The sequence below is a fragment of the Acomys russatus genome, chromosome 23 (assembly GCF_903995435.1).
Source record: "Acomys russatus chromosome 23, mAcoRus1.1, whole genome shotgun sequence".
Lineage (NCBI taxonomy): Eukaryota > Metazoa > Chordata > Mammalia > Rodentia > Muridae > Acomys > Acomys russatus.
The window spans coordinates 55,236,842-55,264,661 of NC_067159.1; the positions used below are offsets into that span (position 1 = coordinate 55,236,842).

Here is a 27,820-nt window from a genome sequence, read left to right on the forward strand (position 1 = left end):
CAGGTTTTTTTTTAATCAACTAGATCCCAGTTTGACTCTTGGTTTCTCCACGTAGAGGCCACTGAAGACTTTGGGAAGAATGGTCAAGTTCTTGAGTCTCTTCAACATAGGCCAAAACTACCCACAACACACTCAGCAAACACCCTGCAGCTTAGGAGAGAGTCTTTTCCTGTCCCCCCCCCCCCCCCCGCAAACATTTGTTGAGTTACTATTTTGCTTCTGAAAACAGTAACAAACTAAATGTGCAAAACAGAGAATCTCTTCCTTAGCTAGAAAATAGAGGGATGGAGGTCAGGTGTGTTCAGGTGATGCCTATTTGTGTGAGGGACTGGAGAGAGAGAGAGAGAGAGAGAGAGAGAGAGAGAGAGAGAGAGAGAGAGAGAGAGAGAGAGAGAGAGAGAGAGAACACAGAACAGCCTGGCTTGTTGGGTTTGACTGTGGAAGGTCTCCCTCGGACAGCTGATTGTGAGCACCTGGACCCCAGCTGGCGATACTGTCTCTGGAGGCTGTGGAGCCTCCAGGAAGTTAGGTCTGGTGGGCAGAGTGGGCCCCGCATGTGCCTCTAAATGGGCCTGCTAGTTTGCCTCCATGTGAAAAGCATAGGCGTGTGCCCTCACTGGTTCAAACCACTGCTGCCTGATCACTGTGGCAGACTGAGCCCTGTCTCCTTCAGTTGTTTCTGTAGCCCCAATACAGAGCTCACCAGCAAGCGTGAGGATGTGAAAGAAGGCAGCTGTCTGTCCAGGGACTCCCTCACGACGACAGGAGTGGGGAAAGAGTTTGGCCTTTGTTAGAATTTAAGGGAGGTTAGGTAGGTGGAGGAAGTGTCGCAGTGACTCCGATGGAGGATGCTGGGCAAGATGCCAAGGAGACTGACTGGCCTCTCGCGTGCTCAGTGAACTTCGGCAGTAGGAGAAAAAGCAGAGTGTAAACGGAGAAGATGACGATGTTCGCTCCGCTGAATGTGGGAGAGTCAGACAGGGACCGGAAGAGAGACCCAGTGGCAGCTCAATATCCTGTGTCATCCTGCTGCTACAGAAGGCACCCCAAGAGTCAGTCACTCTGCAGAGGGACGACAAAGCAAGCAGACCAGCAATTGGTCATCTCAGCACAGGACTGACCCTTTAAATTGGCCCTGGGTTTCAATCATTACAGCAACTCCCTTCCATCCTGTGAACTGCAGCATTGTCTTGCAGGTGTGAGGACCTGGGACGCAAAGATGGGGACTTCCAGGGAGAAAGAGAGCTGATGGCACTGCCTTGCAGCTGTAGACAGCTGTGGAAACAAAAGCTGCTGAGACCCATGAAGAGAGAAACTGGATCTTTCATACACTGGCATTTTGGGTCTGTTTTTAGGAGCAGAAACCAAGGCACCTGACTGTGGCTTTTCTGGATTCTCCTGTCAACAGACGCCATCCAGTCTGGGCCTAGCAGGGAGAACTTGAAAGGGGAGTGTGTGTGTGCGTGTGTGTGTGTGTGTGTGTGTGTGTGTGTGTGTGTGTGTGTGTGTGTTTTCAGGGTTCAGGTACCTGGGGAACAGTAACTCCAGAGCAACCACGCTGAGGCCTGCTGGACCTCCTCCCACATCCTCCCATACCACAGCCCAGCAAGCAGGGTAGAAGCTGGCTTCTTTTCCAGTTTGCCCCAGGCTTGGCTCCAGCAGCTTGGACCGAGGCTTCTCAGGGCCCTAGGTGCTCGCCTTCCCTCCTCCCTTAGCAACCGTGGACGCCATCAAGCAGCAACTAGGAGGCTGCGGGGGAGCCCGGGTGAGGAAGGGCGGTGCCCAACGCAGGTACCCCAGAGTCCCGGCGCTGCAGCGCAGAGCCACCGCTACCCGCATCTGCAGCTGCAGCGGAGTCCGAAAAGGAATCTGCAAAAATGAGCTATTCTCACCCCGCTGGGTAAGTGACTACTGGAGCTTTGCCTTGTTGCGGCAGGTGGCGGCTTCAGCCAGCGGGCCCTCCCCCTCCCTCCTGCTGCGGAGCTCAGGGGCGACAGAGAGGGAGGGAGGCCTGGGAGAGGGGAAAACACACTAGGATTCTAGGTTGCCTGATGAGGGCAGAAATCCCAGGCATCCTACCCATCTCCTCGCCACCCATCTTTGCCTCTTCATAATGTTTGCCTCTCTTGAAATTCTCAGCCTGGAAAGATGGGGGAAATGGACGTGTAAACCGCTTACAATACACAGGGAAAGACGTTGTCAGCTGGCATGAAGATCCCTCAGTGTGGGACACAAGTGTTTAAATGCTAAAGCCTAAGTTACCAAAATAGGCATTTGTTGGCAGCTTTGAGACCAAGATAGATTCTCTCTGGCCTCTCTGTGACTTGCATACAAAGGAAAGGTTGTTTTTATGTGCAAGAAGGTCTCCTAGTAGGAGGGAGGCCCCTTATCTCAGAAATGTATCTTCCCATTTGCAGAAGCACCATAAAGGTTCTTTAAAACCACCTGGGCCCAAAAAAGTGGTATGACGCAGGAAAGGAGGAGACCAGAGAGTGAGGTACCCTAGCCCAGACACCATCTCCTGTGGATGGATAAAGCGACTCTTCAGAATGCATATTAGCAACATTCAGTGCATCACAGACCAAACAAGTCTTTGCTGGTTATTTCACAAACAAGGTCTTCCTTCTTCGTGAAAGGGAGAGTGCCCACTTGCCTTAGGGATTAAACGTGCAGCACACATTAGATCAGTTTTTACTATCATATATCCAGTAATCGGATCACTCCTCTGTCCTCTTCGGTTTTGGCAACCATTTTGAAAATGCTTTCCTACTTAATTTATTATGCATGCTAAAGAGCAATGGGTTGGCACAGGGCATCCTATTTAGGGTCATTTTCAGTTGGTGGTGTCTGAGACGCCATAGTATTTCTTGCTCCTGGGAATCTACACTCAAACTCGAAGGTTTCATGTTTTAATCAGTTCTCCCAGAGAAAAGACAAGAAACAGTAATGTTTGAACAATCCAGAGCCCTGTAAGGTGTCCTGTTGGAAGTCAGTTTCAGAATATTTTGGAAAATAAGGGCATTGTGCTAAATTGAATTTTGGTGCTTTAATGTTTTGCTGCTGAGTGCCTGCGCAATTGTTGTTGGCCATGGGTCCCAAGGGATGGGAATAACATATTTTCTGCAGATGCTGTTGGCACTTTGTCTGGATTCAGGAAATGAATGTGTCAGTCATGGTCTCCTCCTATGTTTGTCAAGTGTTTGGCTAAGTTAGAATCTGATCAGTCCATTTAATCATTTATGTGAAAATATAGGCAAACCTATAGCTGCTTATTACATTGCGCCCAGGTTAAGATTTCAGAAACTGAAGTCGAAATTTTCTGAAGGTCCATCAGTTCCGAGCACATGGGGGAAGGAGAGCTAATGAAAGTGTGCGCTGTGGTGCCGGTCAAGGCTAAACGGGTTGCAACACACACCCTGCGCTAAAATGCAAAGCTTCTCAGTGTATTAGTTCCGCACCTCCTAGGCTCCGTTCTCAGTATGTAGGACTGCTCAGAGTAAGGTGAAGCTCAGCAAGTGCCACTTGGATGACGGTCCCGGTGGATGGTGTGTGTGGTCAGAAGGAAAGCCATGTTGGGGCAGACTTTAAGCACTTCCGTGGACCGGGATTTGTCCCGACGTACGCATGAGACATCTCATGGACTGAATGCGTTCTGAGGCTCTGATGACGGCCGTTCCCACAGAAAAGGAAGCTTAGGACTGAGAAAGTTCGCAAGGGTCAGGGCTGACACACAAACCAGCATCTCAAGGCAGCGTGTGGCCTTTGTCATTCCTCCATTCAGCTGCCTAATGTGCATGGCCATAAAGCACAGAAATTGTGTCCAGCTCAGGTGAACATGCAGTGGACCGCAGCCATAGTGATCAAATGGGTTCTACATGATAGCAATACTTTTTAATAGGGCATATATAAATATGTTGCATTTAGTCTGCAAAAATAACTGGAATCTGGGGCTTATACCTTTAAGTCCCAGCACTTGAATAGCAGAGGGAGGCAGATTTCAATGATTTCAAGACCAGCCCAGGTTATGTAGTAAGCTCCAGGCCAGCCAGGGCTACACAGCGAGACCCTATTTCAGAACAAAGGGACAGGCAAACAATTAAATGGCAACAAGGAGCAGAAAGGAATCTATGCCTTAAAATTCACCCAGCAACCAGAGCGCTCAAACTGATGAAGTCTCCCACTTAAACAAAATGAGTGATTATTTCTCTTGTCTATGTTACCATTCGGAAACAATAAACATTTTGGGCAGCAAAATAAAAGGTTTCGTGAAAGCTGAGACGCCTTCTTCATCATTACTGGGGCACTTTGTACCCATGCACTTTAAGGATAAAGTGGTGACAACAAAGTGCAGTTTTACAATGAAGCAGATATTGTAACTCTGGAATCGTCCAGTCACTTAGGAGCTCTTCTTCGCTCAGAGTTGCTTGCCTGTTTAATTACATCACGAGACACTTGATATAAAAAGCAACAGGCCCCATGCTGGCTTTGTTCAGATGGAGTTTGGGAGTAAATAAAAATGGTTCTATAAAGTATTCCAAAGATTATATAGACCTCAAGTCCTGACTGCCAACAATGGCTATGGTGGAGGCTGACTATGGACCGCCATTGCCGGTGCCACCGTCTCAGATGGAAGTGTCCTTCCAGTTTACTAGGTCCCAGCCACTTTGCTGTTATTGTGTGAGTTTGTGGGCAGGGCACTGTGCCTCAAAGGTGGAGTGAGGAAACTTCTAGCCTCCATTATGGATGAGAGCAACACCTTATAGCTCTTACTTCCTGCTCATCACTGAGTGCGTGTGACGCTGGAGCCCTGTCTGAGAGAGCCGCTTGGCTGAGAAGAAGTATCACACATACACCTTTGAGGAAAGAGGAGAGAGAAGTTATACTCCATGACGAAGAAAAATGCAGATGTTTGCTCTGAGGGTTGTACCATCTGATAACTCCAGAGAGCCCCAGTCCATTCGGTTGTGTATTTCTAGATAGTGTGGATAGTCCTTGGTGACAGTGTAATCCACTGAGTGGTTGGCAATAGGTGTGTTTATTACACTCTCCATCCTTAACAATGTTAATCTGCAGAAGGTTCTAGCTCATTGCTCATTCCTATCCCCCAAATCATCTCTTTAATGCACAAATTCAGCATTGGTATTTTTAATATTTGAATGTGTTTGGAGGTTTCTGTTAACCTTTCCAAATGCCAGCATGCTAACTTTCAGGAGCAGGTTAGCTCCTCTTAATAGTGGATTTAACAGGCACACTCGTCCTGGCTTCTCTGATCCTTTTACGTCACAGGTCTTGTCCCTTTTAATACAGATACCATGACTCTTCCTTCGGTGAACAGATGGGAATGGAAGGTGTCTGTCCTGTTAATGCTATGTGCTTTGAGTTTCTTCATAGCTGAGCATCAGAACCTCATCTGTCACCAGAGATGTCCCTGTTTGGCTTCTGGTGGCTACTCAGTGAGCTCAGCTGCTCCAGATGCAATGGATTGGACGCTATTGGATTTGTAATCAGACTAGTTGTCCAGTGTGGAAGGTATTTGTTGTAGCAACACCTAAAATATACCTCAAACCCCCCTTCGCATCTCCGCTTTCCTAAGCTCCATGCTTCCCAGTGGAATACCAGATGGTTAGAGACACTTTATTTTAGTTAAAGTAAAGGGTATTTATAATTAATTTATGGGGGGGCAGGCATGAGGGTGCAGGAACCAGTAACTGGAAAATCATTTCTAATGGAAACCTCAATTCTGCTGTTAATTTTATGTCTTCTGTGGTTCCTTTTGATGCAGACCAAGATATATGGTGTACAGCAAGAATCACAGCTCTTTCCTCTTTTAGCTTCCTCACTTCCCCACAGTCAGACGGCTACATTTCATGTGATGACTTCATAAATACCAAGTTTAAAGTGAAACTCTCACATTTAAGTGGCGCTAAAATCAGCACAAAGAAGCAGAACGTATACTCCGGCATTTCTGCTGTTCTGTGTGTTTGTTGTTTTTCTTTAGCTTGTGTATCCCTGAATGGTATGACTGTGGGCATAGTTTACTACAATGGCAGTAGAACTCTCAACTAGCAAAGATGTAGAGTGATCAGACATAGATTTGTATTTTCTATTCAAACACATTATTTAAGGTAAATACATTTGAGTCATTTTTTTTCACAAGTGACATTGTCTGAACTGCATTCAACAATAAAGTTGTGCAGCGTCTCCAGACTTGAGTGTGCAACACACTTTCTTTTTTGTTTTCTTCCTTGTTTCTTTTTCTTCAAGTGGAGCATAAGAAGAATGGCTGACCAGTCTATTACGTGTACAACCCCGTGTTGTGTTTTACAGGGTAAACAATTTTCAAGAATTTGTACCTCACCTAAAAACTCAAGCAGAAGAGCCCAGCCTCGCAGAAGCTATTGGTTCTTTTCAGAAAGGAGGCACAATACTTCACTGGTAACATCATCGCTACAAATTGTTGTATCAGAAAAATATACTTGGACCAAAGTAATTCAGCTGGCGGCTTTCCTCTTTTGAGTAACGTGTGTTCTGCAGAGAAGAGGAGAGGGGCTGTGACCAGCCAAGCAGCACGGTTGGAACAATGGTGCTTTTCTGTGCTTCTGTTGGTGTTAGGATTTTAGGTTTCTGAAAAATTGTCAAGTCATTGCTTGCATAGCGAGCCACAAGAAATAAACATTAACACTGAACAACACTGGACAGTGGAGAGGTACGGATCTGGATTCTTTGAGACTTTCTCTTATGAGTTCTCTCTGTTCCCTGCTCTTCTCTCTGTCTCCTTCCTGTGGCTCACTCTGGGTCTGTGGGAGTTTATTGTGGTGTGGAGCTTCGTCTGCTCAAAGTTGTATGGTTTCCTTGCCATCTTCTCTTCCAAGACAGCTGCCAGTACAGATGTGATAGGGTCTGGAGGATGCCTGCGCCCCTTCTGACTGGCCGTCAATGGTCACATTCTGTTTGCAGGCACAGAGAAACCAGAATCAAGGTCTCTGATTGCTCAAGAGAGGCATCTTAATTTCTGCACCTTACACCCATACTGCCTACACAAACTGGTCCCCGTTCTGGTAATTCTGTCGTTGTAGGTTGAGTCCAGCATGTCTCAGGATTTGACGGTATTTGGAGACAAATCTTTAAATAAGTAATAACGTTAAGTGACATCAATGCAGTGAGCCTTAATCTAACCTGACTTGTGTCCTTACAATAGAATTTAACACACAGACATGCACACAAAGAAAGAGGCTGGGGACATTACAAATACAGTGGTCCTCTATGATCCAGTGAGAGAAGCTGGCATTGATCTTTCCAGTACGGCTTTCAGGAGCAATGACTGTGTAGATAGAGGGCTGAAGTTTTAGCTTCCAGAACTAGTACAAGATAAATGCCTGTTGAGTAAACCACCTGGCTGTTCTGTGATACGATTTTATGGCAGTCTTAGTGAGATACCCAACCTATTTGTAATAGCAGATAGCTTTAATTGCCTGGTCAAATGCTGAAATAAGTCTTTATAATAAATGCAGAATTACAGAAAACAAATGACTGATTAACGGCACTGTGGTAGTAATCAATGTCATAGTGTATCTAAATTATAACAAAATCCCATCGATCCAGTGGCTTAAAAACAACTCAAATTTATTTCATGCAATTCTGGAGGATAGAAGTTCAGGATGGTAGGCTAAGTCTGTTTATTCCTTCACACGTGACTGTCTTCTGTGTCCTCGTACTGTGTCCCCACGTCAGGACTCATTTTTGTTTGTCTGTTTGTTTTTTGAAGCAGGGTTTCTCTGAGTAGCCTTAGCTGTTCTGGACTTGCTTTGTAGACCAGTGAACTCAGAGTGACCCTCCTGCCTCTGCCTTCTTGAGTGCTGGGACTACAGGTGTGCGCCATAGCATCCCACTCATATCAGGCCTCTTAAGTTGACTTCTTTTCTTTTTTCTTTTTCCTTCCTTTCCTTTCCTTTCCTTTTTTATGATTATAATCTCATTTGTAAGGGCCGAACTCCTCCCCAGGTCCCTACTTCCTATGATTAGGATTTCATTTCATAAATTTCGAGGTGTATGTTAAGCCCATTATTTGATACAGTGATATTTGAAGCCAAACTCTCAAAAGAGAGCTGAGATCCAAACGTAGCAAAAATATAAGAAACCCCCAGTGAGACGAGGTCATCAGGATCAGATCTGGGAGCTCTCCTGCCATATGCCAGGTCAACTTATTGATCAGGTTACCCCCACCCCTCAGTGCCCGATGCAGACTGGGCGATAAAATCGATCATTTTAAAATGGTGATCCATTTTTATGTGACTGTTATCATTTTTCTGCCACAGTTATAAACATTTTAAATTAATGAAAATACTTAGGGCAAAACACTGAAGCAAAGAAGGAACAGCAGGGAACTAAACAGGCAAAATAAATTGTAAGAACTTGCAAAGCAGCACTACAAACTACGGGTTTCAGATGGAATCGAATCACGGTGTTTTATAGTTGCTGTTAATTTGGCATTCTCCGTGTGTGATGGGCTATAATACTTACCAGCGTGGCTGTTATGTGGCTTTCGTTTTGAGCAGTTTCTTCTCTACATCACTTGCTTCGAGATAGTTACAGTAGCATCATCTCTATTGTTTAGGATCCAATAAAAATAATCTGTGGTAAATTAGAAGAGTGGAATTAGAAGGGACTTCAAATTCCTGGGTGTGACGAATACAAGTGGTTTTTAATTTACTTCCCTCGACTTATCCATATTTTGAAAATTTTGTACTTTGAGATGACATGTACAAGAAAGAAAATCAAAGCTTCTTTGAAACCTTCCCTCTATAAGTGATCACAGTCGGCATTTTGTCATATTATTTCCATTCTGTGTTGCTGTGATTTACCCCTGTTTTGACAAAACTATAGTATTTGAAAACCTGTTTCTCGGTTGATTTACAATTGCACCAACATAGCATCTGGTAGTCTTCCTATTGCCTATGTAAATCACAGCCCTTGTGGTGAGAGTCTGCATCCCTCCCTGTCTCCAGGGTTTGCCATGGCACTGGGACTGTGCTTTAAACTTGGCTCAATGGTTGCTGAAAGCTATTGTGTTGGTGACTTCCTTACTTGCTGGGGCACAGGAACCCTAATGGGGAAGAATGTATTTGACTCAGTTACGGGCCATTATGAGAGTGCTGTCATGGCTACAGAAGCAGAGGCAGCTAGCCACATAAGATCTGTGGCCCGGAAGCAGAGCGCTTTGAACGCTGGTGGTTGACTGGCTTCCCCCTTCTGCAGACCAGCATCCACCCTGTGGGACAGCCTATCCCTAAGGTGGAATTTCCCATCCTTTGTTAGCTAAATCCCCAAACTCCCTCACAGGCATCTGGGTGGCCCATTTCCTTGGTGACTCTAAATCCTTCTTAGCTAAGCAGTCAGGGTCAACCATCACACAAACAAGCACTGATTTTAGTCACAAGAGCACAGTCACTCATTCATTCAGTTACAATACCTGAAATCTTACTGTGTGGTAATGCCACATTCAGGGATTGCGAAGGTCCAGAGACTCAGTTTTCAGGAGTTCATCTGAGATTTTTTGTTAGGTTGGGTTTTTGTTTTTTGTTTTTGTTTGTTTGTTTGTTTGTTTTGAGACAGGGTCTCTCTGTGTAGCCTTGGCTGTCCTGGACTCACTTTGTAGACCAGGCTGGCCTGGAACTCACAGCGATTCTCCTGCCTCTGCCTCCTGAGTGCTGGGATTAAAGGCATGCACCACCACCGCCCGGCTTCATCTGAGAATTTAAATGGTTTGAGCATGGTTCCTCAAAGCCAGTGACCCTTGCTGATGCTATTTTCAGGCAGCACAGCGATCCTGTCTTAGGAGTGTCTGTGGCTGCAAATAAGAGAAAATAGAAGCAGTAGAGTCTGGGGCCATGACAATACCTGTGATCTGTATTAGCAGCATTATACATACAGGTCATTGAATTTTTTATTACTATCAAAACTTGCATTTTTCCTAAGTTTTTTTTAATCTGCCAATTTATAATTATTTTTCAATGATAGCGAGATATAAAATTAGGTTCAGGCATTATGATTTTATAAAATTACTAGGAGGAGGAAGAAAAATGATGAGGCAGGGAAACATTTACAGAATGCTAGAAAGCCAGCATTCTGTTTGGTGTATCTATTGACCATCATTGCATCAGTGGGCATGCCCAGATACAAGGAAGAGTAAAAAAGAGTGTGTGGTGTTCTGCCCTCTGCTGCGGAAGACAGACAAGGGAGAAGGGACTGGGGACCGGCCTTTCCTATACCATGGAGCTGTAGCTGCTGGGGCCCGAGATTGGACCTAGAGGGTCTGAGTTCTGGATTGTTAACATTGCCACATAGAAATCATGTGACCCTAAGCAAGTTTTGGGATCTGATTCCTGCTTGTGGGAAGGTGATGCTTCTTGCAAGTTGCTATTGGGACCGCTTGAGATGACAACACATTTGGTGCAGGGTCTGGCTCACCTAACATGTTGGTTCTTTATGTAGTCACAGTGCATGAGCAGACGTGGGTTTCTACAGAGTGTCTAGATTTATTTCCTGAGCTGGAAGTAACATTAAGATAATTAAAGAGCCGCCTTGGAGAAGAGCTCTAAATGTGGGTGAGACATAAGTAATATGTCTGAGAGCATTTCACAACAGGAGAGAGCTGTCTCTGAAGCCCTGGTGTTATAATTACAGCCATCAGCAGGCGGACATTGAGCCTGGACTGAGAGAGGACAGTAACATTACTTATTCATTTAGGTGTCATGTTCCCAGGAGCATGCTGTCAGCCACATCATGCAGAGCTAACCTTTCAAGTTAAGGTTTCTGCCTTCATGTTGTTCCAAAGGTGTACCCACTGTCTGTTGCTCATGTTTGGAGCCTTAAGTAGAAAACCATACATTAGGGATTTCCTTTCTTAACTGATTTTCATTTAAAACGTTAAGTCAGATATTAAGTTATGATTCCTAATAATGTTGTAACTGTAAAAAATGGTCCTTTTCTACTCTTGAAATCAAGAGTTTGGGATTTCTGTTTAGTGTAGAAAATGCCCACTCTACCAAATTCCTGAGCTGTTGTCTTTATAACATTCTTCTCTCTGAATTGTTCTTCCCTGTAAGTTAAGCTGGGGCTTTCACTCAGGCTGGAATCTCCTAGAACAACTCAAGGAAGAAAAGATTTCAATAAAGCCATGGAAAAGTGGTCAAATAGAAGAAAGCCAGGACACGATGTAGCTCAGAAAGACACATCCACTTCATGGCCTCCTTCCTCCACTTAGGCCCCACCCCCTAACGTCACCACTTTTCTGGAATGTCATTATGGTGTGAACTCATCTAGGGAATGGCCCATCTATGTGCTCAGAGCTCGTGGATTCAATTGTCCCTGGGAATGTCATTACAAATACACCAAGAAGTAGAATTTACTAATCTCATGGTGGCTCTTAATTCAGTTAGTCTCACACTAAAAATGAGTCAGTACTATAAACATGCACACACACACACACACACACACACACACGCACGCACGCACGCACACGCACGCACGCACAGGAGAGAGAGAGGGGGAGAGAGAGAGAGAGAGAGAGAGAGAGAGTCAGAGACAGAGAGACAGAGACAGAGAGACAGAGAAACAGAGAGACAGAGAGAGAGGCCAACAGAGACAAAGAGAGACAGAAAGGCAAACATTCTTTCTGTAGAATTAGAAAGGTTTTTTTTAATATCAGAGAGATGTCATTTTGATTTCAAGTTATGCCTCTTGTGAACTTGGAAAAGTTCTTTTTTCTGTACCCTATTTATTTTTTTCCCAGACATGAGGCTGATAAATACCTTTCTTGAAGACTTATTGACACATAATAGGGATTTGATGAATGGCATCCAGAGTGTACTTGTTTGGGTCTTTGTGGAAAGTATATACTGCTTGAGTCTTTAGACTTTAATTCTTAAAGCATGTCAACCAGACCTAAGCTAAGCACACTGCTCAAAACAATAGAAGGTAGGCGATCCAAGGTGGCAGGAAAAGGTGGTAAACAGGGCATTCACAGTCCACAATCAACTTCCTCACCAATTGCACTAATTCCTTTTCTTTCTTCCCCCATCCCTTTCTCTCTGTCACTGTCATCCTTTACCCAAATCTCGCTTCTTCCCTCAATCCCTGATCTGCCATGTAGGACTCTGTTCAGATTTCATTTCCCGAGGATTCTTTGAGATTCCAACCAGGCACGTAGGGTACACTGAAGACGAGACACAGTCACAATGAACACTGGCCATCGTGGCTGTAGCTTATCTGATCATGCCAGCGCCATTTTCTTGGCTGTGTTATTAGTCTCTGAAGGGCAGGCACTATGTTCACACCGATGTGGGCAGCATACCACACAGGACCAGAACTCCAGGGCAGGCTGGATTTGTTGTGCCAGGCATGCTGGCTGCCCCCCGCCCCCTGCCCCCAACACTGGTCCTTGAAACTCTATGGTGGCACGTTGCTGTCCTCAGTGATTTGATTGGGGGTGGTGGTCCACTGTGTGCAGCAGGCAAGTCAAGAGAAAGAGGGCGGTGTCAGAAGAGGTTTTGGCTAGAGGGCAGAGAAAGGGGCACCCCACTGTGCTCTCTCATGCCTAGCATTTGGGTAAACATTTTCCTCCCCAAAACAAGCCTGATGTGCCCCCTTCAGCCCTTCACAAGGCCTGGCACTTACCCAGTTTCCTTCTCCTGGCTCAAATGCTGTTTAATTTTGGGTATCTAAGCCTCCTCCCAAGCTTTCTTGATGTATTTGCCTTCTGGGTTATTGTAACTATGCTGTACTTGCTGTTTTTCAGCATCTGGTGAGAGCCTGGACTGTCCTGAGGTGCAGCTATTGTTCTGTGTTTCTGGTGTGAGGCTGCCAGGTGGGAAACAGAAGTTTCTCCAGTGGAGAAGGGTGAAGGGCAGGGCAACGAGGGCCCAGATGGACTCGGGCAAGTCAGTGACTGCTTCATGAGCAGCAGGTAATGGAGGCTTGCTCGGAATCCAAAATGGAGAGAGGCAGAGGCAGGAGCCTGGCTTTGCCCAGATAGACAAAATGGCTGTTTTGTGAGCAGCCAGCCTCTTGCTCCCACAGGTGGGCACTACGGTGGACAGAGTGGCACTAGAAAGATGGCAGCAACAATGCTCATCGACATGCCAGTGCATGATGAAGCTCAAGCTGGCCAGCAGCACATGGCTGCCTGACAGAAAGCTGAGTTCTGGAGGTCCAGTAACGAATTCTTCAGGGGAAAAGGGGAGCCCTTCCTTCACCAGAATAAATGACAGATCAGTTGGTCATGGTGAAATAGATGATGCTGGCTCATTTATTTCATGTGAGACATGGACTTTGGGCAGCAAGGGGGTTTTTGAGGGTGAATGTGTTTGATTTGCTGGGGCCACCAGGGATTCCATGCGATGTCACAGCCCTATCGTAAGAAGGGGAACACAGTACACAACTATCCTATGGCTCAGGGAAGAACTCCAGGTATGGCTCAAGGTCACTGGTTAAAAGCCAAGACACCAAGACATCTCATTAGCATAGGGAAGAGTGTTTCCAGGAATCCCCAGGTGCTTGCTGAATTTTTTTTTTTTTTAACATTACATGAGGTTTATTAAGTGAGCATGGGGAGAGAAAGAAAGGGAGGAGGGGGTGCCTCAGAGAAGGGGTTGGCAAAGACAGAGGAAGAGAGAGGAAGAGGAAGAGAGAGCGCTAAATGTTTTCTTATGAGGAAAGGGTTGAGGTTGTAATCTCCTTGAGGGCTATGTGACACTCCTTAGAGGATCTGGGGTTCCCCAGATCAGACGGAATGGGAACCCAGCTTAGAAAAGCAATCCTTCATCTTTTACCAAGCCCAGAGGCTCTCTGGAAATGCAAGACTTTGACCTTACAATGAGTCCCATGCTTGCTTTCCCCAGAACACAAACAGATACTTAGCTGGCTCGTAAGGTTAAGCGGTAGCTTGTTGTACTGCAATCACTACACCTCTGGATGAACTGGACCATTTGCTTATGACCCCATATTTAATCCTCACTGGAAGCTCCTTGACCACAAGACAGAATTATTCCTCCCCTCAGACAATGAAACTGAGATTAGTAGCAATAAACAATGTGTTGAAAGTTAAAGAGCAGAGAAGGCAATAGAAGACTTAAGCTAGAACTTTCTGTTTACAAGCAGTGGGAAACCTGAATGACCCTCATATAACTTTGTCTTCAATCTAAAGTAGGCCATGGTGGTCACTCTGTCTATCCCAGCACTTCCTAGCACTCAGGAGGCAGCTTCAGGCAAATCCCTGACTTCCAGGACAGCTTGGCCTATAGTTTCTGGACACCAAGGGCTATGTAGAGGGATGCTATCTAAAATAAACAAAAGGACAGACAGACAGACAGGCAGGAAGACAAACATTAGCAAGACCTTGGGGAAGGAATGTAAATTTTGTTGGAAACAAAAATCAGACATTAGACTGACACTTTTAGGCCAATTTTCATTTTTTTCTCCTATAGTATGCTGAATAACATGTTTAGAGACACAGACTACACCATACAGTTTTTGTTGGTAGGATCATCTGTTCCAAGCTCAGTAGCTACTCTTGACAGGCCAGCATGCTGAGAGCCGTGTGCTATGCTGATGCTTGGCTTGAGGTCAGAGGAAGGGCTCAGTGTTGACCGGGAACTGACTTGAAGAATGGCAGCTCCTCCGAAGTTCAACATTATCTTATTAAATCCATATTTTGTTTAGAAGTAAACAGAGTTACCAAAGGAAAAATTCAGGTTGTACTATAGAAATGACAGGAAAGAACGGGAGGAGCTATTGTAATCAACCATGCCATCTGAGGGCCCCTACCTTGTGCTGCTTGGTGATGCTTGCCACCTTAGCTTAGAGTGAAAGCATTGTATGGAAGCTGTTGGAGTTCTGCTCAGGAAGTCATTTCCTGTATCAATGAGTTCCAGGCTCTTCCACACTTTCTCTTCTACTAGATTTACTGTATCTGGATTTATGTTGAGGTCTTTGATCAACTTGGACTTGAGTTTTGTACAGGGTGATAAATATGGAGCTATTTTACTACATGCAGACCTCCAGTTATACCAGCACCATTTGTTGAAGATGCTATTTTTTTTCCCATTGTATGGTTTTGGCTTCTTCATCCAAAAATCAAGTATCCATAGGTGTGTGGGTTTATTTCCGGGTCTTCAGTTAGATTCCACTGATCAACCTGTCTGTTTTTATGCCAGTACCATGTGGTTTTTATTAGTATTGTTTTGCAGCACAACTTGAAATCAAGGGGGGTGATACCTCCAGCAGTTCTTCTGTTGTATAGGATTGCTTTTGCTATGAAGACCAACAAAGCCAACTAACCTAGACCCATGTGCTCACAAAAGCTGAAACACCAGCCTAAGTGCATGCATGGATGGACCCACACTCCCTCCACTGATGGAGCTGATCCATGTCTCGGTCTTCGTGTGGGTCCCTTAGCGACTGAGCCAGGACAGAGGCTGTCACTGACGTGTATGCAGTCACCTGCTATTGGATCACTTTCCCATATCTGGGCAGGCTTGTCTGGCCTCAGTGGAAGAGGGCACACTTAGTCCTGTTTCAACATGAAGTGCCAGGGTGGGATGGCATGAGGCAGGGGGGCTCTCTTCTCTGAGAAGAAGAGGAGAAGCCAACGGGAAGCTAGCGTAGGATGGTGGGACTGAGATGAGAGGAGGGAGAAGGCTATAATCATTATGTAAGGTAGATAAGTAAATAAATAAAAGAGAAAAGCTATTGGGAACTTTTGTAAGATATTGTCAATTCCATAGTGGATTTCAGAAAGTATCCTGTGACTTAGATCTCCGATGACCAGTGTTTCATTACAGGAGGATACACTGAAGACTGAAGAGCCAGGTCTTGTTTCAGTGTACAGATGCTCGAAAAGGAGACTATATGGCCATCACTGACACAGCTGTCACCCTGAGCATCCATTAAGGAAACACTTGTTGCCTATTTGTGTCCCTTCCAATTGTCAGTGTCTGTAGGGTCTACCTCAGCTCAAGAGTAACATCCAGGCCAAGGTCGTGTCCCTCCATGTGAGTCCCTGCAGCGAGCATCCCTCACGGAACTGAGCGTGGGTGGGAGTAGGGTCTGATCATTTCATCCAGAGGGTGGGCAGCTCTGAGAAGCAACCCTTGTGTGGAGTTGGCCAATCCTCGGCTTGGTCCATGTGCAGTGTGACTTCTCTCTCTGCTCAGTCAGCTCTGCTCTTTTGTTTTCATAGTGCTGGTGCCTAGGAGGTATCTTGCACCCCCAAAATGCATTTCAGTATGAACTCTGCACAATTCTGAGAATATCTTTCTTGAGAATAGATAAAAATACTCCAGTAGGCAGCACTGGAGAAAAGGAAGAACCTGGCATGTGAAATAATCAGGAAGACTGGCATGTCAGAAAGAGAAGGGCATAGGGAAGGGTGGTTGGGAGTGTATGCCAGGAAGCATTTGTCTATCCCCAGCCTGGACACCAGAGTACATAAGCAGGATAATATAGAGCTTTTCAGATTCCTTTTAGAAGACAGCAGCCTTCCACCCTGATCTCTCAGAAAGATGTCAACAGCTAGAAATTCTTTGAAGTTCTACAAACAGAACAACATCTGGTTTCACATTCACATGGAGTTGCAATTTTCTTGTGTACTAGGAACATGAGACAGTAATGAAGAAGACCCAGCCTGCACTCTCACAGAGTCCTAGAGAAAACATGACAGAGAACCAGGGTCCCTAAGCACAAGGAGCTGCACTTCACTGCAGGCATGCCTCTTGCCTACACCATGACCAAACTATCCACTTTTTGAGGAAGAAATAGGAAGAAACGGGTGTTAGGTATAGCTTCTTCCAAGGAAGATTTTCCTGTCAATGTGCAGAAACTTCAGGAGGAATTGCTTGATCAGGATGGCCTCACCTCTATGGAGGTGAGCTTTATCTAGAAAGTTGTCAGTGGAGAATGAGGGTGTATGAACACAGCGAGCTCTTCTGACAGCCGCTGGGCTCCACACACACAGCCACCCATTTGACAATTCGACTCTTTAAGGACACACAATTATTTTGGTCCCTTTCAGAGAAGGATAAATACAGAGGTCGGGGGAAAAGTTTGTATCTGGTCATCAACCTACTAAATGACCAGGGTAACCTGGGGGAGTGGCCATGCTCTGCTTCGAAGGCATGAGAGGGGGATTTTGATGGCAAAATGACAACAATCTGCCCATCCATTCCCTCCTTAGAACCTCTATGCAGCAGCCACAGAAACCTCTGGTGCCAGGAAAATGGGCCACACTGTCTTATGGGGGCACATTTTTACTGTTTAATTTTTCCTGTGAGAGAATTTCTCTCTATCTCAGTTTATTTCTATTTTATATGTATGAGAGTTTTGCCTGCATGTACATCTGTTTACCACATGCGTCCAGTGCTGTCAGAGACTAGAAAGGGGAATCAGACATCTTGGAGCTGGAGTTAAGGATGGATGTGAACCACCGTGTAGGAGCTGGGAACCGAACCTGGGTCCTCTGGAAGAGCCGCCAGTGCTCTTAACCACTGAGCTGTTTCTCCAGCCCAGCCTGGCTGAGTTTTAAGTAATTAGTTTTATTAAGTCATTGTAGCACTCCTGTACTTTCATTGCTTTTTGTTGTTGTTGTTGGCTTTTTGTTTTGCTTTTGTTTGTTTGTTTTAGTAATTGTCCCTTTGCAGCCTCCCTGTAGGTTAGTCATTTACTTAGCTGACTCCACCGCTCCCCTCTGCAGGCCAGCCTTCCACAAACTCACTTTAGTCAGCGATTAAAACAGAAGGATCCTCAGTTGTGGGCTGGCCATGTCAGCATGTGTGAAGTGAGTACACGCCATGCACTCTTTTATGAAGAAAAGAATAACAGTGCTTTGCACTTAGCTGTGGGAATTAAGTCACGGGATGCAGGTTATCTAGAAGGTTGACTGTGTGTAATGCAAAATTTTAAGTAAATTCTTAACAAATGCTCCTGAGAAGAATGCCTGCTTTCTAAATTTGCCTTTCTTCTGGCTTTCCATTAGCTGCTTCATTGTTTTCTCTTACTTTGAGTTCTTTTTTTTTTTCTGTTAATGCATATTTTTAAATGCTGCATCTTTTTAACGTTTAAAGATGTGAAAATTTTAAAAGAAAAGATCTCAGAGCCACTCAGCATATCTTAGTTGGGGCTGATGTGTCCCAGTCCCGATACCATACAGGACTTCCTGTTGCCTGACCTCTGAGTGCTGTCAAACTGCCTTGCACAGTCAGAGACCTAGTTCTTAACTAGTCGTTTCAAACCACTATATTAAGGCTATAAATAAAACAATATTATGGCTTTCCTCTGGGTACATTGTTAGAATAGCTAGGAGAAATTGTAAATCAATATTTAGCATAATTGCTGAGACCTGGCAGGTCTGGACACAAGTAGAAAAGAATGTGTGATGTAATCTGAGACCATTGGAACGGTGTTGGTTCAGTCGCCCCCTGCAAAGTAGCAGGTCGCAGAGTCCTGGTCTAATTTTAGTTGGCAAAGACTTTTTTTTTTGTAAAAGGCTGGAAAACAATTGATTGTCACGTCTATTATTGGTCATTGGGTCTCTAGAGGTGCTTGTCTTTGCTAAATTTTCTAACATTTATGTAACAGTCATGAAGTTCTCAATGATAGAAAACTAAATTCCGTGATTGGAGCTACATCATTTTGTTTGGCTTGCAGATGCCATTCTAGGCCACTTTGGAGATGATATTTCAGTTTAAATACATTTACTTCTCTACGAAGAGTCTTGATGAGATTCCGACCTTGGACTTGGCTGACTGAGAAAAACATGTCAAGCTTGTCTACATGGAGCTAGAATTCCATGTGACCTTGCAAATTTTGAGCAATCAATGGGAGAAGCACTTGAGACAGAGCCTTTCTGTTGTTTACTGCAAGCAGACAAGCCAACAGGGCCCGAGCTTTGCTGACCAAGTCTTCCGGACACGAGCACTCACTTGGTTCGTGAGCTGCAGTCACATGGCCTGAACTAGAAATCCAGGTAGGCAGCAGAGGTTTGACACAAGCTCTCTTTGAACGCTATCAATCTCCTCAAATTGCAGATTTAGTGTCACCTGAAATATATGGCACCTGGACTCTGCCTCCTTAATAATACAATTGTGGTTATTCACGCGAATCTCACTTGATTCTATTCTGCTTGGCATAAACTGCCTCTGTTCTCCCCAGACTGGTAGGCAAAGTGAACCATTCCTTTTATGGTAATGTAAGGAAATCTCTTGCATAATATTTCTTAATAGAAATGCAGCTGAAAGTGGTTCTGTACTTGACAGGATTTTTATGCTCTTATGTGAGAGGTAGGGAATACAAGATAAAGGAGCCCTTAGGCCAAATAATGCATATGAAATGTGAGGCAGAGTTCCATATACACACTCTTGTCATGAGTCATGTGACTATAACTTGTGATAGGGTTCATCTCTCTTTTTCTTTTCAATATCCTAATGTGCTGGTAATCTAGATTTCCAGGAAATCAAGAGTCTTGATTTGAAATATTTGTCAATTTCTATCGTAGAAACCCATGCACCAATTTCAGGCCACCACCATCTTGAAAATTTCTCAAATATTTAACACATATCTCCTGAGTCACTGAAATGCAACACACTCCAGGAAGCTGATGTTACTAGGTTTTAAATATAATTTTGTATCTTTTATACTTATCTCATGAATAAATTGCCTTTTAAATTGCACAAAAAATTGCCTTTGTTAAGCTAATGATACTCAGGACTCCTTAACCAAAAATCAAAGTTTTAAAAGTAACTAAAAAATGGTGAGATGAAAGGGCTACTGTAACACCATCCTCCTCTGACTCTATTTTGTATTTCCTTAGACATACACCCTCCCCCCAACAATCACATCTACCCTGGCAACACATTTGAGGTTTCCATAGACTGGACTATGGTCCAGATGTATTAACCAAAATAGTTGACAAGTTATGCCTAAAATAACTATTATGCTCTTCCAGGAATGAATGTTTCAAGGCTACTCTGACACTCATCTGACTTTGACGTTTCTTTGTGGGTTTTGTCTTTAAAAGTTGTGTTGTGCTTGGACATCAAGAAAGTCTCCAGGGACAAAAGCCTGTTCTTGGTCTGGCCGCCAGTACAAAAACACAAAACCTTCAGTTGGGTTAATCACCATGGTTGTCAATAATTATCACATGTAGAAAATTATGATCTGCAGGTATGTAGTTTTCCATAAAACGATACAATTTCACTGTTCTTTCCATTCACCTGTGGTGGGCACTAAGGTAATTCCATAACTTGTCCACTGTTTGGGGGGAGTGCAGGTGCACCTATGATGTGCTGACGCTGAGTCCCGTGGGCATGCACCTACCTGTGGTTACAGCTGAGTCCTATAGATGTTGTAACTGTAGTCTTTGAGGAACCTCTAAACTGGTTTCCATCCCCACTAGAAGTTGCTGAGGGCTCTCTTTTCCTTGTCAGCATTTTCTTGACGAAGACCGTTCTGACTGGGATGAGAGACTCCAGTTTTGCAGTGCATGCCTGTGATGCCTGAAGGTGTCACACCTTTTATTTCATGTTTACTGGTATTTGTACTGCTTTGCATCACTGCCCCTTTAGCCCACTTGCTGACTGGGCTGTTTGCTATTTTGGAATTTAGTTTTTGAGTCCTTTGTGTATTCTCAATATTAATCCTTTCATATATAATTAGCAAAAGTTTTCCTCTATTCAGTCATCTGACTCTTCAGCTAATTGTTCTCTTTCCGATGTGGCCTCTGGAAATAGAATCCTAATTGCCTTCTTGGTATTATCTTTTTAGTGATTTGAGTGCTTTTCAGTAGATCTCGTCTGTTTATATTTTGAATTGTTTCTTTTGCTCTAACATTTCAGAGTTTATGGTCTGACGGTTAAGGCCATTGATGTAGTTTGGTTTATGTACAAGCTGAGAGGCAGGCATCTGGTCTCTTTCTTCCATGTATGGACACACGGTTTTCTGAAGATCTTGCGGAAGAGCCTGTCTTTCCTCCACAGAATGATTTTGATATGTTAGTGGACAATCTGGCGTATCTGTGTGGACTTGACTCCAAGCCTTCTGTTCTGTCCCCTAGTCTTTATGTCTGTTTTTGAGCCATACTATGTGTTTTGTTAATCTGGCTCTATAATGTCTCTTGAGATCATTTTTCTCTGGGATTCTTGCAATAGCTGTGCTTCCCACATGGACTGTACTCCTGTCTCTTCCATTCCAAAGGGAAACATCACTGCAAGATGAGAATCACATAATATCTATTGATTATAGTTGGTAATGACCCCATTGCCACTGAATTGATTCTGCCAATCCATGACCTTGGGAGGCCTTTGCAACTTCTAGTGTCTCTTTGATTTCTTCTCTCAATGTCTTAACATTGTCATTGTAAGGGTCTTTTACTTTCTTTATCCATTTTCTTCTAAGTATTTTGGAGCTATTTTGAATGACGTTTCTCTGACTTTTCTTGGTGTCAATGTTTGTGATTAGTGTATAAAATACTACCAGCTTTTGAACACTGGTTTTGTATCCTGCTACTTTGCTGGAAGTGTGACTATTTCTAAGAGCTTTCTGGTAGAATGTATGAGGTTTACTATGGATAGAATCTTATTGTCTGGAAATAAGGATAATTTTATTTCTTACTTCCTTTCTTGTACTGCTTTCATTTATTAAATTTCCCTATGGAGCTAATTCTAGGACGACTATTCTGAGCAAGATAGAAGAAAATGGGCACCTTTATCTTTGTCCTGGATTTTGCAGAAATGTTTAGAAGTTTTCCACTTCTCCTAAAGTTGGTTATTATTTGTTTATCATCTATTTATTCTGCATAATCTTTCCTATTTGGGGTCATGTTCCTTCTACTCCTGTTCTCCACAGGGCTTTCATCACGCAGGAGTTTTTTTTTTATTAATTTATTCATATTACATCTCGATTGTTAGCCCTTCCCCTGTTTCCTCCCATTCTTCCCCCTCCCATTTCTCTCCTTCTCCCCTCCCCTATGTCTGTGACTGAAGGAGACCTCCTCCCCCTATATATGCTCTTAGAATATCAAGTCTCTTCTTGGTAACTAGCTATCCTTCCTCTGAGTGCCACCAGGTCTCCCCATCCAGGGGACATGGTCAGAAAAGGGGCACCAGAGTTCATGTGAGAGTCAGATCCCACTCTCCACTCAATGGTGGAGAATATCCTGTTCGTCGGCTAGGTCTTGGTAGGGGTTCGAAGCTTACTGCCTATATTCTCCTTGGCTGGTGCCTTAGTTTGAGGAGGACCCCAGGATCCAGATCTGTCTGTCATAAAGTTCTTCTTGTAGGTTTCCAGGACCCTATGGGTCCTACTATTTCCCCTTTTGTCCATGCTACTCTTGCCTAAAGTCTCAATCGGATATCCTCTCCTCTGATCCACTTTCTTGGTAAGTAAAGATTTTCATGGTACGTATCCCTTGGACTAGTGTTTTGATATAAGTGAGTATATACCATTTGTCTCTTTTTGCTTCTGGGTGAACTCATTCATTATGATAATTTCTAGATCAATCCATTTGTCCACAAATTTCGGGAATTCCTCGTTTTTAATAGCTAAGTAGTATTCCATCATGTAAATATACCACAGTTTCTTAGTCCATTCTTCTACTGAGGGACACTTAGGCTGTTTCCATGTTCTGGCTATTATGTATAAAGCAGCTATGAACATGGTTGAGCATATGTCCCTGTTATGTGGTAGAGCGTTTTCTGGGTATATTCCAAGGAGTGGGATGGCTGGGTCTTGAGGAAGCCCTATTCCCATTTTTCTGAGAAAGCGCCAGATAGCTTTCCAAAGTTGTTGTACTAGTTTGCATTCCCACCAGCAATGAAGGAGTGTTCCTCTCTCTCCACATCCTCACCAACATGTGTTGTCATTTGAGTTTTGATCTTAGCCATTCTGATGGGTGTAAGATAGAATCTCAGTGTCGTTTTGATTTGCATTTCTCTGATGACTAACGAGGACAAGGAAAAAGTGGGGAAGAGCCTGGGACACATAGGCACAGGAAACAACTTCCTGAACAGTACACCAACAGCCCAGGCCTTAATGTCAACAATTAATAAATGGGACCCCATGAGGCTGAGAAGCTTCTGTAAGGCAGGAGACACTGTCAAGAGAACAAAGCAACAACCTACAGAATGGGAAAAGATCTTCACCAACCCTTCATCTGACAAAGGTTTAATATCCAAAATATATAAAGAATTCAAGAAATTAAACACCACAAAGCCAAACAACCCAATTGCGAAATGGGGCTTAGAACATAACAGAGCATTCTCAACAGAGGAATATCAAATGGCCGAGAAACACTTAAAGAAATGCTCATGCAGGAGTTTTAGAGTGTTTAGGTTTCTTTTGCGTACATGCTGAGACAACCATGTGACCTCCAGCCTTAGCTGTACATCGTGCTGTGTTGCGTTTTTGATTTGCTTCTGTTGTGCCGCTGCTGAACAAACAAACAAACCCAAAGTCTTGTTTTGTGCCTTCAAATATGTTTTATTTTATAGAATGTAGCACAGGTTGCTGAGAAGAATGTATATTCTGCATTGCTGAGAGGAACAGTTGACCTATAATGTTATCGAGCAGTTTGGTAGGTTTTTGTTTTGTTTTGTTTTGGTCTGGATGACTTATCTACAGGTGACAGTGGGCTGTTGAAATCAACCCTGGTATTGTGTTGGGGGTCAATCTATGCCTTTATATCCAGTAGTGTTTACAAATGTGAATGTTAACGTTTAGCACAAATATATTTAGAACTGTGATGTCCTCTAGATGTATCAGTATAAGGTGACTGTCTTTATCTCATCTGCTTAGTTTTGTTTTGAACTACTTTTTCCTCTATGACCATGATTCGTAGATTTGATCTTTTAAAATGAGTCCCATGTTTCTTGCATGTTTATTCATATTTTATTATTCTTTTTTCTTTGTTATCTTATTTTTTCAATTCAACTACTTTGTCTTTAAGCCCTGAAATTCTTTCACTTGATGCATTCTATTGGTAATTGGTAAGGCTTAATTGCCTCCCCTCCCTGCCCCTGCTCACTGAATGGTACACTTACAAAATATCAATTTGATTTTTTCCAGGTTTTCTATTTCGTTACTAAATTCCTGTCTCACACCCTATGTTGACATTTTTATTTTACTCAAGTGTCTGTGCTCCGAGTCCGTTGTTTATCATGCTTTTTAAAAAAATGTTATTGAACATTCTTTAATAATCATTTTGAATTCTTTGTCTGGAACATCACTGAACTCATTCTTCCTGGAGCCTATTTTTGTGACTTGGTAAGTTTTGAAGAAGTCATATTTTTTGATTCTTGCTTTCCTTGTATTTCTCAAACATTTCTTGTATTTCTCAAATGATACATGTGCATCTGGGGTCAGGTGAATGGCTGGAATTTTTAAAATTACCTGAAGTTCTTCACTGTTTAAGCAGTTCTACGTTCTAGAAGAGTTAGGATTTCCTTCTCCTCTACTGGCCTGGGAGACCACATCAGCTCATTCTCAGCCCGTGTGCTGATCTCCATCAGATTTCAGGAGTATAAGCACCACAGATGGATGAGGCCACCATTAAAATACATAATACCCAATGACAAACAATAACTTCCTTGACCCCAATGACTTTTGGGGAGTAAACGCACAAGGACAATATGGCATACACTGAGCTGGTTGCTACTGAGGCATGGGGAGAGAAAAGAGGAGCAAAGCTCACAGTCAGTAAAGAACAGCAGAAGACAGAAAAGTAAATGTTGAGAGGGAACAAAAAAGGTGAAGGGAGGACACAAGAAAGGTTCTGCTAAAGGTAGACCGAGAAGAGGAAACCTAAAGCAATTTCACGACTCAGCAGCCTGAGGTGGGGAGAGCCCCTGAGTCCAGACCAGATGAATGGACAGGTGGCCAGTGCTATGCCCCAGCCGGCATGGTGCCTGGCCTGCCTCAGTGGGTTCCACTCTAGACCATGGCTGAGACCTGATTTCTATCTTGTAAAATGCTGACTCGAAGTTTTCCCCTCTAGCTAGACTATCTGGGCCAGGCCAACAAATGGTAGGGACTGTCCTTTTGAAGGTATCGATCAATTGCATAAATGCTCATTGGACCAGTGTCTTTATTCTCAAAGTAACTGTGCATTGCTGTCTTACACAGCGGGGAAGGTGAAGGCGGACAAGAGGCTGTTGAGCAGCTGGCTGTGATCAGAGGGATTACCTAGGTTTATCTTGGGGCATCACCGATCATCAGCCTCCCTCATCTGTAGAAAGGGAGGCAAGAGAACCAGATGACAGGTGGTATCTTCAGGAAGATTAAGTTATCCTTTGGTGATCTTGACAGAGTAAGAGGGATAGCACCAAAGTGGTTGTACAAGTTCGTACTCTCATTAGCAGTGGAGGAGTGTTTCCCTTTCTCCACATCATTGCCAGCATGTGCTGTCACTTGAATTTTTGATCTTAGCCATTCTGGTGGGTATAAGATGGAATCTCAGTGTTGTTTTGATTTACATTTCCCTGATAACTAAGGATGTTGAACATTTCTTAAGTGTTTTTCGGCCATTCAATATTCCTCTGTTGGGCCCATTGTGGCAGAAGGTGGGTCACATGGCATCCACCGTCAGGAAATAAATGAATACCAGTGCTCAACTTGCTTCGTGCTTTATATTAAGTCCACGACGTGGTGGTACAGTACCACTCAGATTCAAGACATTTCCCACTTTAATTAACACAATTTAGCTTTCTTACAGACTTGCCTAGAGGTTTGTTTCCTTGGTGACCCTAGAGCCCCACTGTCGACGTCGAGATGGGCACACTAAGGAAAAGACAATGTTGTGGTGATGGGTGTGTAGAAGCTGGTTGTGAAAAGGTTTCCATCTTGATAGTGAACATTCACTTAGCTATAGGAGTGCTCCAACATTGCAAAGGGTTAAAGTCACTTAATGCAGCCTCTCATGGAAATGAGGAAACTTTATTTGAAACTGGAGGTCAAATACTCTTTGTTGCTAATTGCCAGAGCACTTGATGGACCCACGTTTCTATGCTAGTGTTTGAGGAAGTAGATGGACTCGGGCAGAGGTGATTAGGCCACCTGCTTCAGGGACAGGGTGACAATCGTGGTGGAGGTGGACCAAGCAGGAGTCTTAGCAGCTATGTGCCCCAGCCCCAAAGGGAGACAGTGTTGGGGAAAAGTGGGCTAGAGTTAAAGACTGCTACACCCTGGAGAAATGAGCTTTTATCAGTGTGGTCTAAGAGGGGTTGTTGCCCTGACCATCACTGAGCAGCCATCTTGTTTGGGTGGTTCCCATATTAGAACTTCAAAGAGCTGGCATGCTACTTGTTCATCTCTCAGGACCCTAAGTGTAATTTTAATTAATAATTAACTCATTAGTTAATGTGTGTGAGCATGCAGGCACGTACATGCCATGGCACACATGCAGAGGTCAGAGGACGACTCTCGGGTTTTGTTTTCTCCTGTCATTTCATGAGACCTTGGTTGCCAAGCCTACGTGCAAGCACTTATATCCACTGACCCACCAAAGATACTCAACTGCGCTCTTGAGTGAATTAGACTGTGAGGAAGGTAAAGAGCAAATGTGAGTTCACATCGGCACATGTGGGCTGTACGTGCTCACCTATGGCTGGCTTGGGATTCCTGAGTGTCAGCACACAGTCTGCTCAGATGGCCTGCCTTCAGGGGCCTTTCAGGTCCCTAACAACCTCTGAAGTCATCAGCAGTCATGCACCGCCAGGTGCATGCCATGTGTATGCTGGATAAAAAGGAACAGGCCAGCCTCTTATTCTCTCTGTTTTTCACCTTCTCTCTGTCTCTATCATGGGCACCCTCTTCTCTCTTCCTCCTCCTTCTCTCTCTCCTCTCTCTTTCTTCTCTCTCTCTCTCTCTCTCTCTCTCTCTCTCTCTCTCTCTCTCTCTCCTCTTCCCCTTTCCCGAAATAAACCTCCTTTATACCAGATCTGTTATGAGGCATCTTAATCATTATTATAATGGAATACAGTGTGTGCAGCATCTCGGCACCCACCCTTACAGAATGATCTAAAAATATCAGGAATCTCAATAAATGGTGGTGACTAACGATGATTACTATGCCTCTCCTTTGCTTGAGATTTTTATGGGACAGACTAGCTGTTTGGGGCCAGATGGAAGAATTGCTAGGAATTGCTGAATTTTGTTTCTATAGATCCCAGTTTATATATCCTGCCTGGTGGGTGGTGAGGGTTCCAGGATGTGTGCTGAAAAGCTGCAGCTGGGGAAGCAGGCCCTTAGTGACTCAGCAGCAGGCTCAAAAGGAAGTGTGGTTGTGCAAGAAAGGGGGAAGGGTGCCAGTGCAAACACACGCATGTTTTGTCTCCTCTCAGGCACTCTCCCAGTGCCTGAACCCAGAGAGAGGATCCCCACCAGAAACCTTGGGTCATCTCTCATATAAAAAAAAAAAAATCAAGAAATCTAGATGGGTTTAGACAGTGATTCGTGGCCTCTGAGTGAATGGCATGGCCTTTTAGTGAAGTGACTCAAACAGGGTCAGTGATGGACTGTGATCAAGAGAGATCACAGGTCAATGACAGTGTTGACAGTGAAGGTCAGGCTTGACAACAGATGTTTACACAGGGGAGAAAGTACTCTGGACATCATACCCAGGTCAGGTAACCTCATCTGACTTAATAAGGAAAAAGAATTGAAAAATGTATGTGGACAATATATAGCTGTGGCCTGGTCAGTTAAGCTGTTATAACTGGGCTGATGCTGAGACCAGATGTTGTCATCAAAAAGGTTTATTCTTCAGAATTGCAAAATT

General features: G+C 44.0%; 1 protein-coding gene across 1 annotated transcript in view; it reads left to right on the plus strand.

Annotated features, from left to right (window-relative positions):
* The first annotated feature begins 1,593 nt into the window (after positions 1-1,593).
* Erich3 (glutamate rich 3) overlaps positions 1,594-27,820 on the plus strand; it is a 103,841-nt gene continuing 77,614 nt past the window's right edge. The window contains exon 1 of the mRNA XM_051165739.1: positions 1,594-1,900. Coding sequence (XP_051021696.1) covers positions 1,878-1,900 — 23 coding nt within the window. The 5' untranslated portion in view covers positions 1,594-1,877. The remainder of the gene's footprint in view (positions 1,901-27,820) is intronic.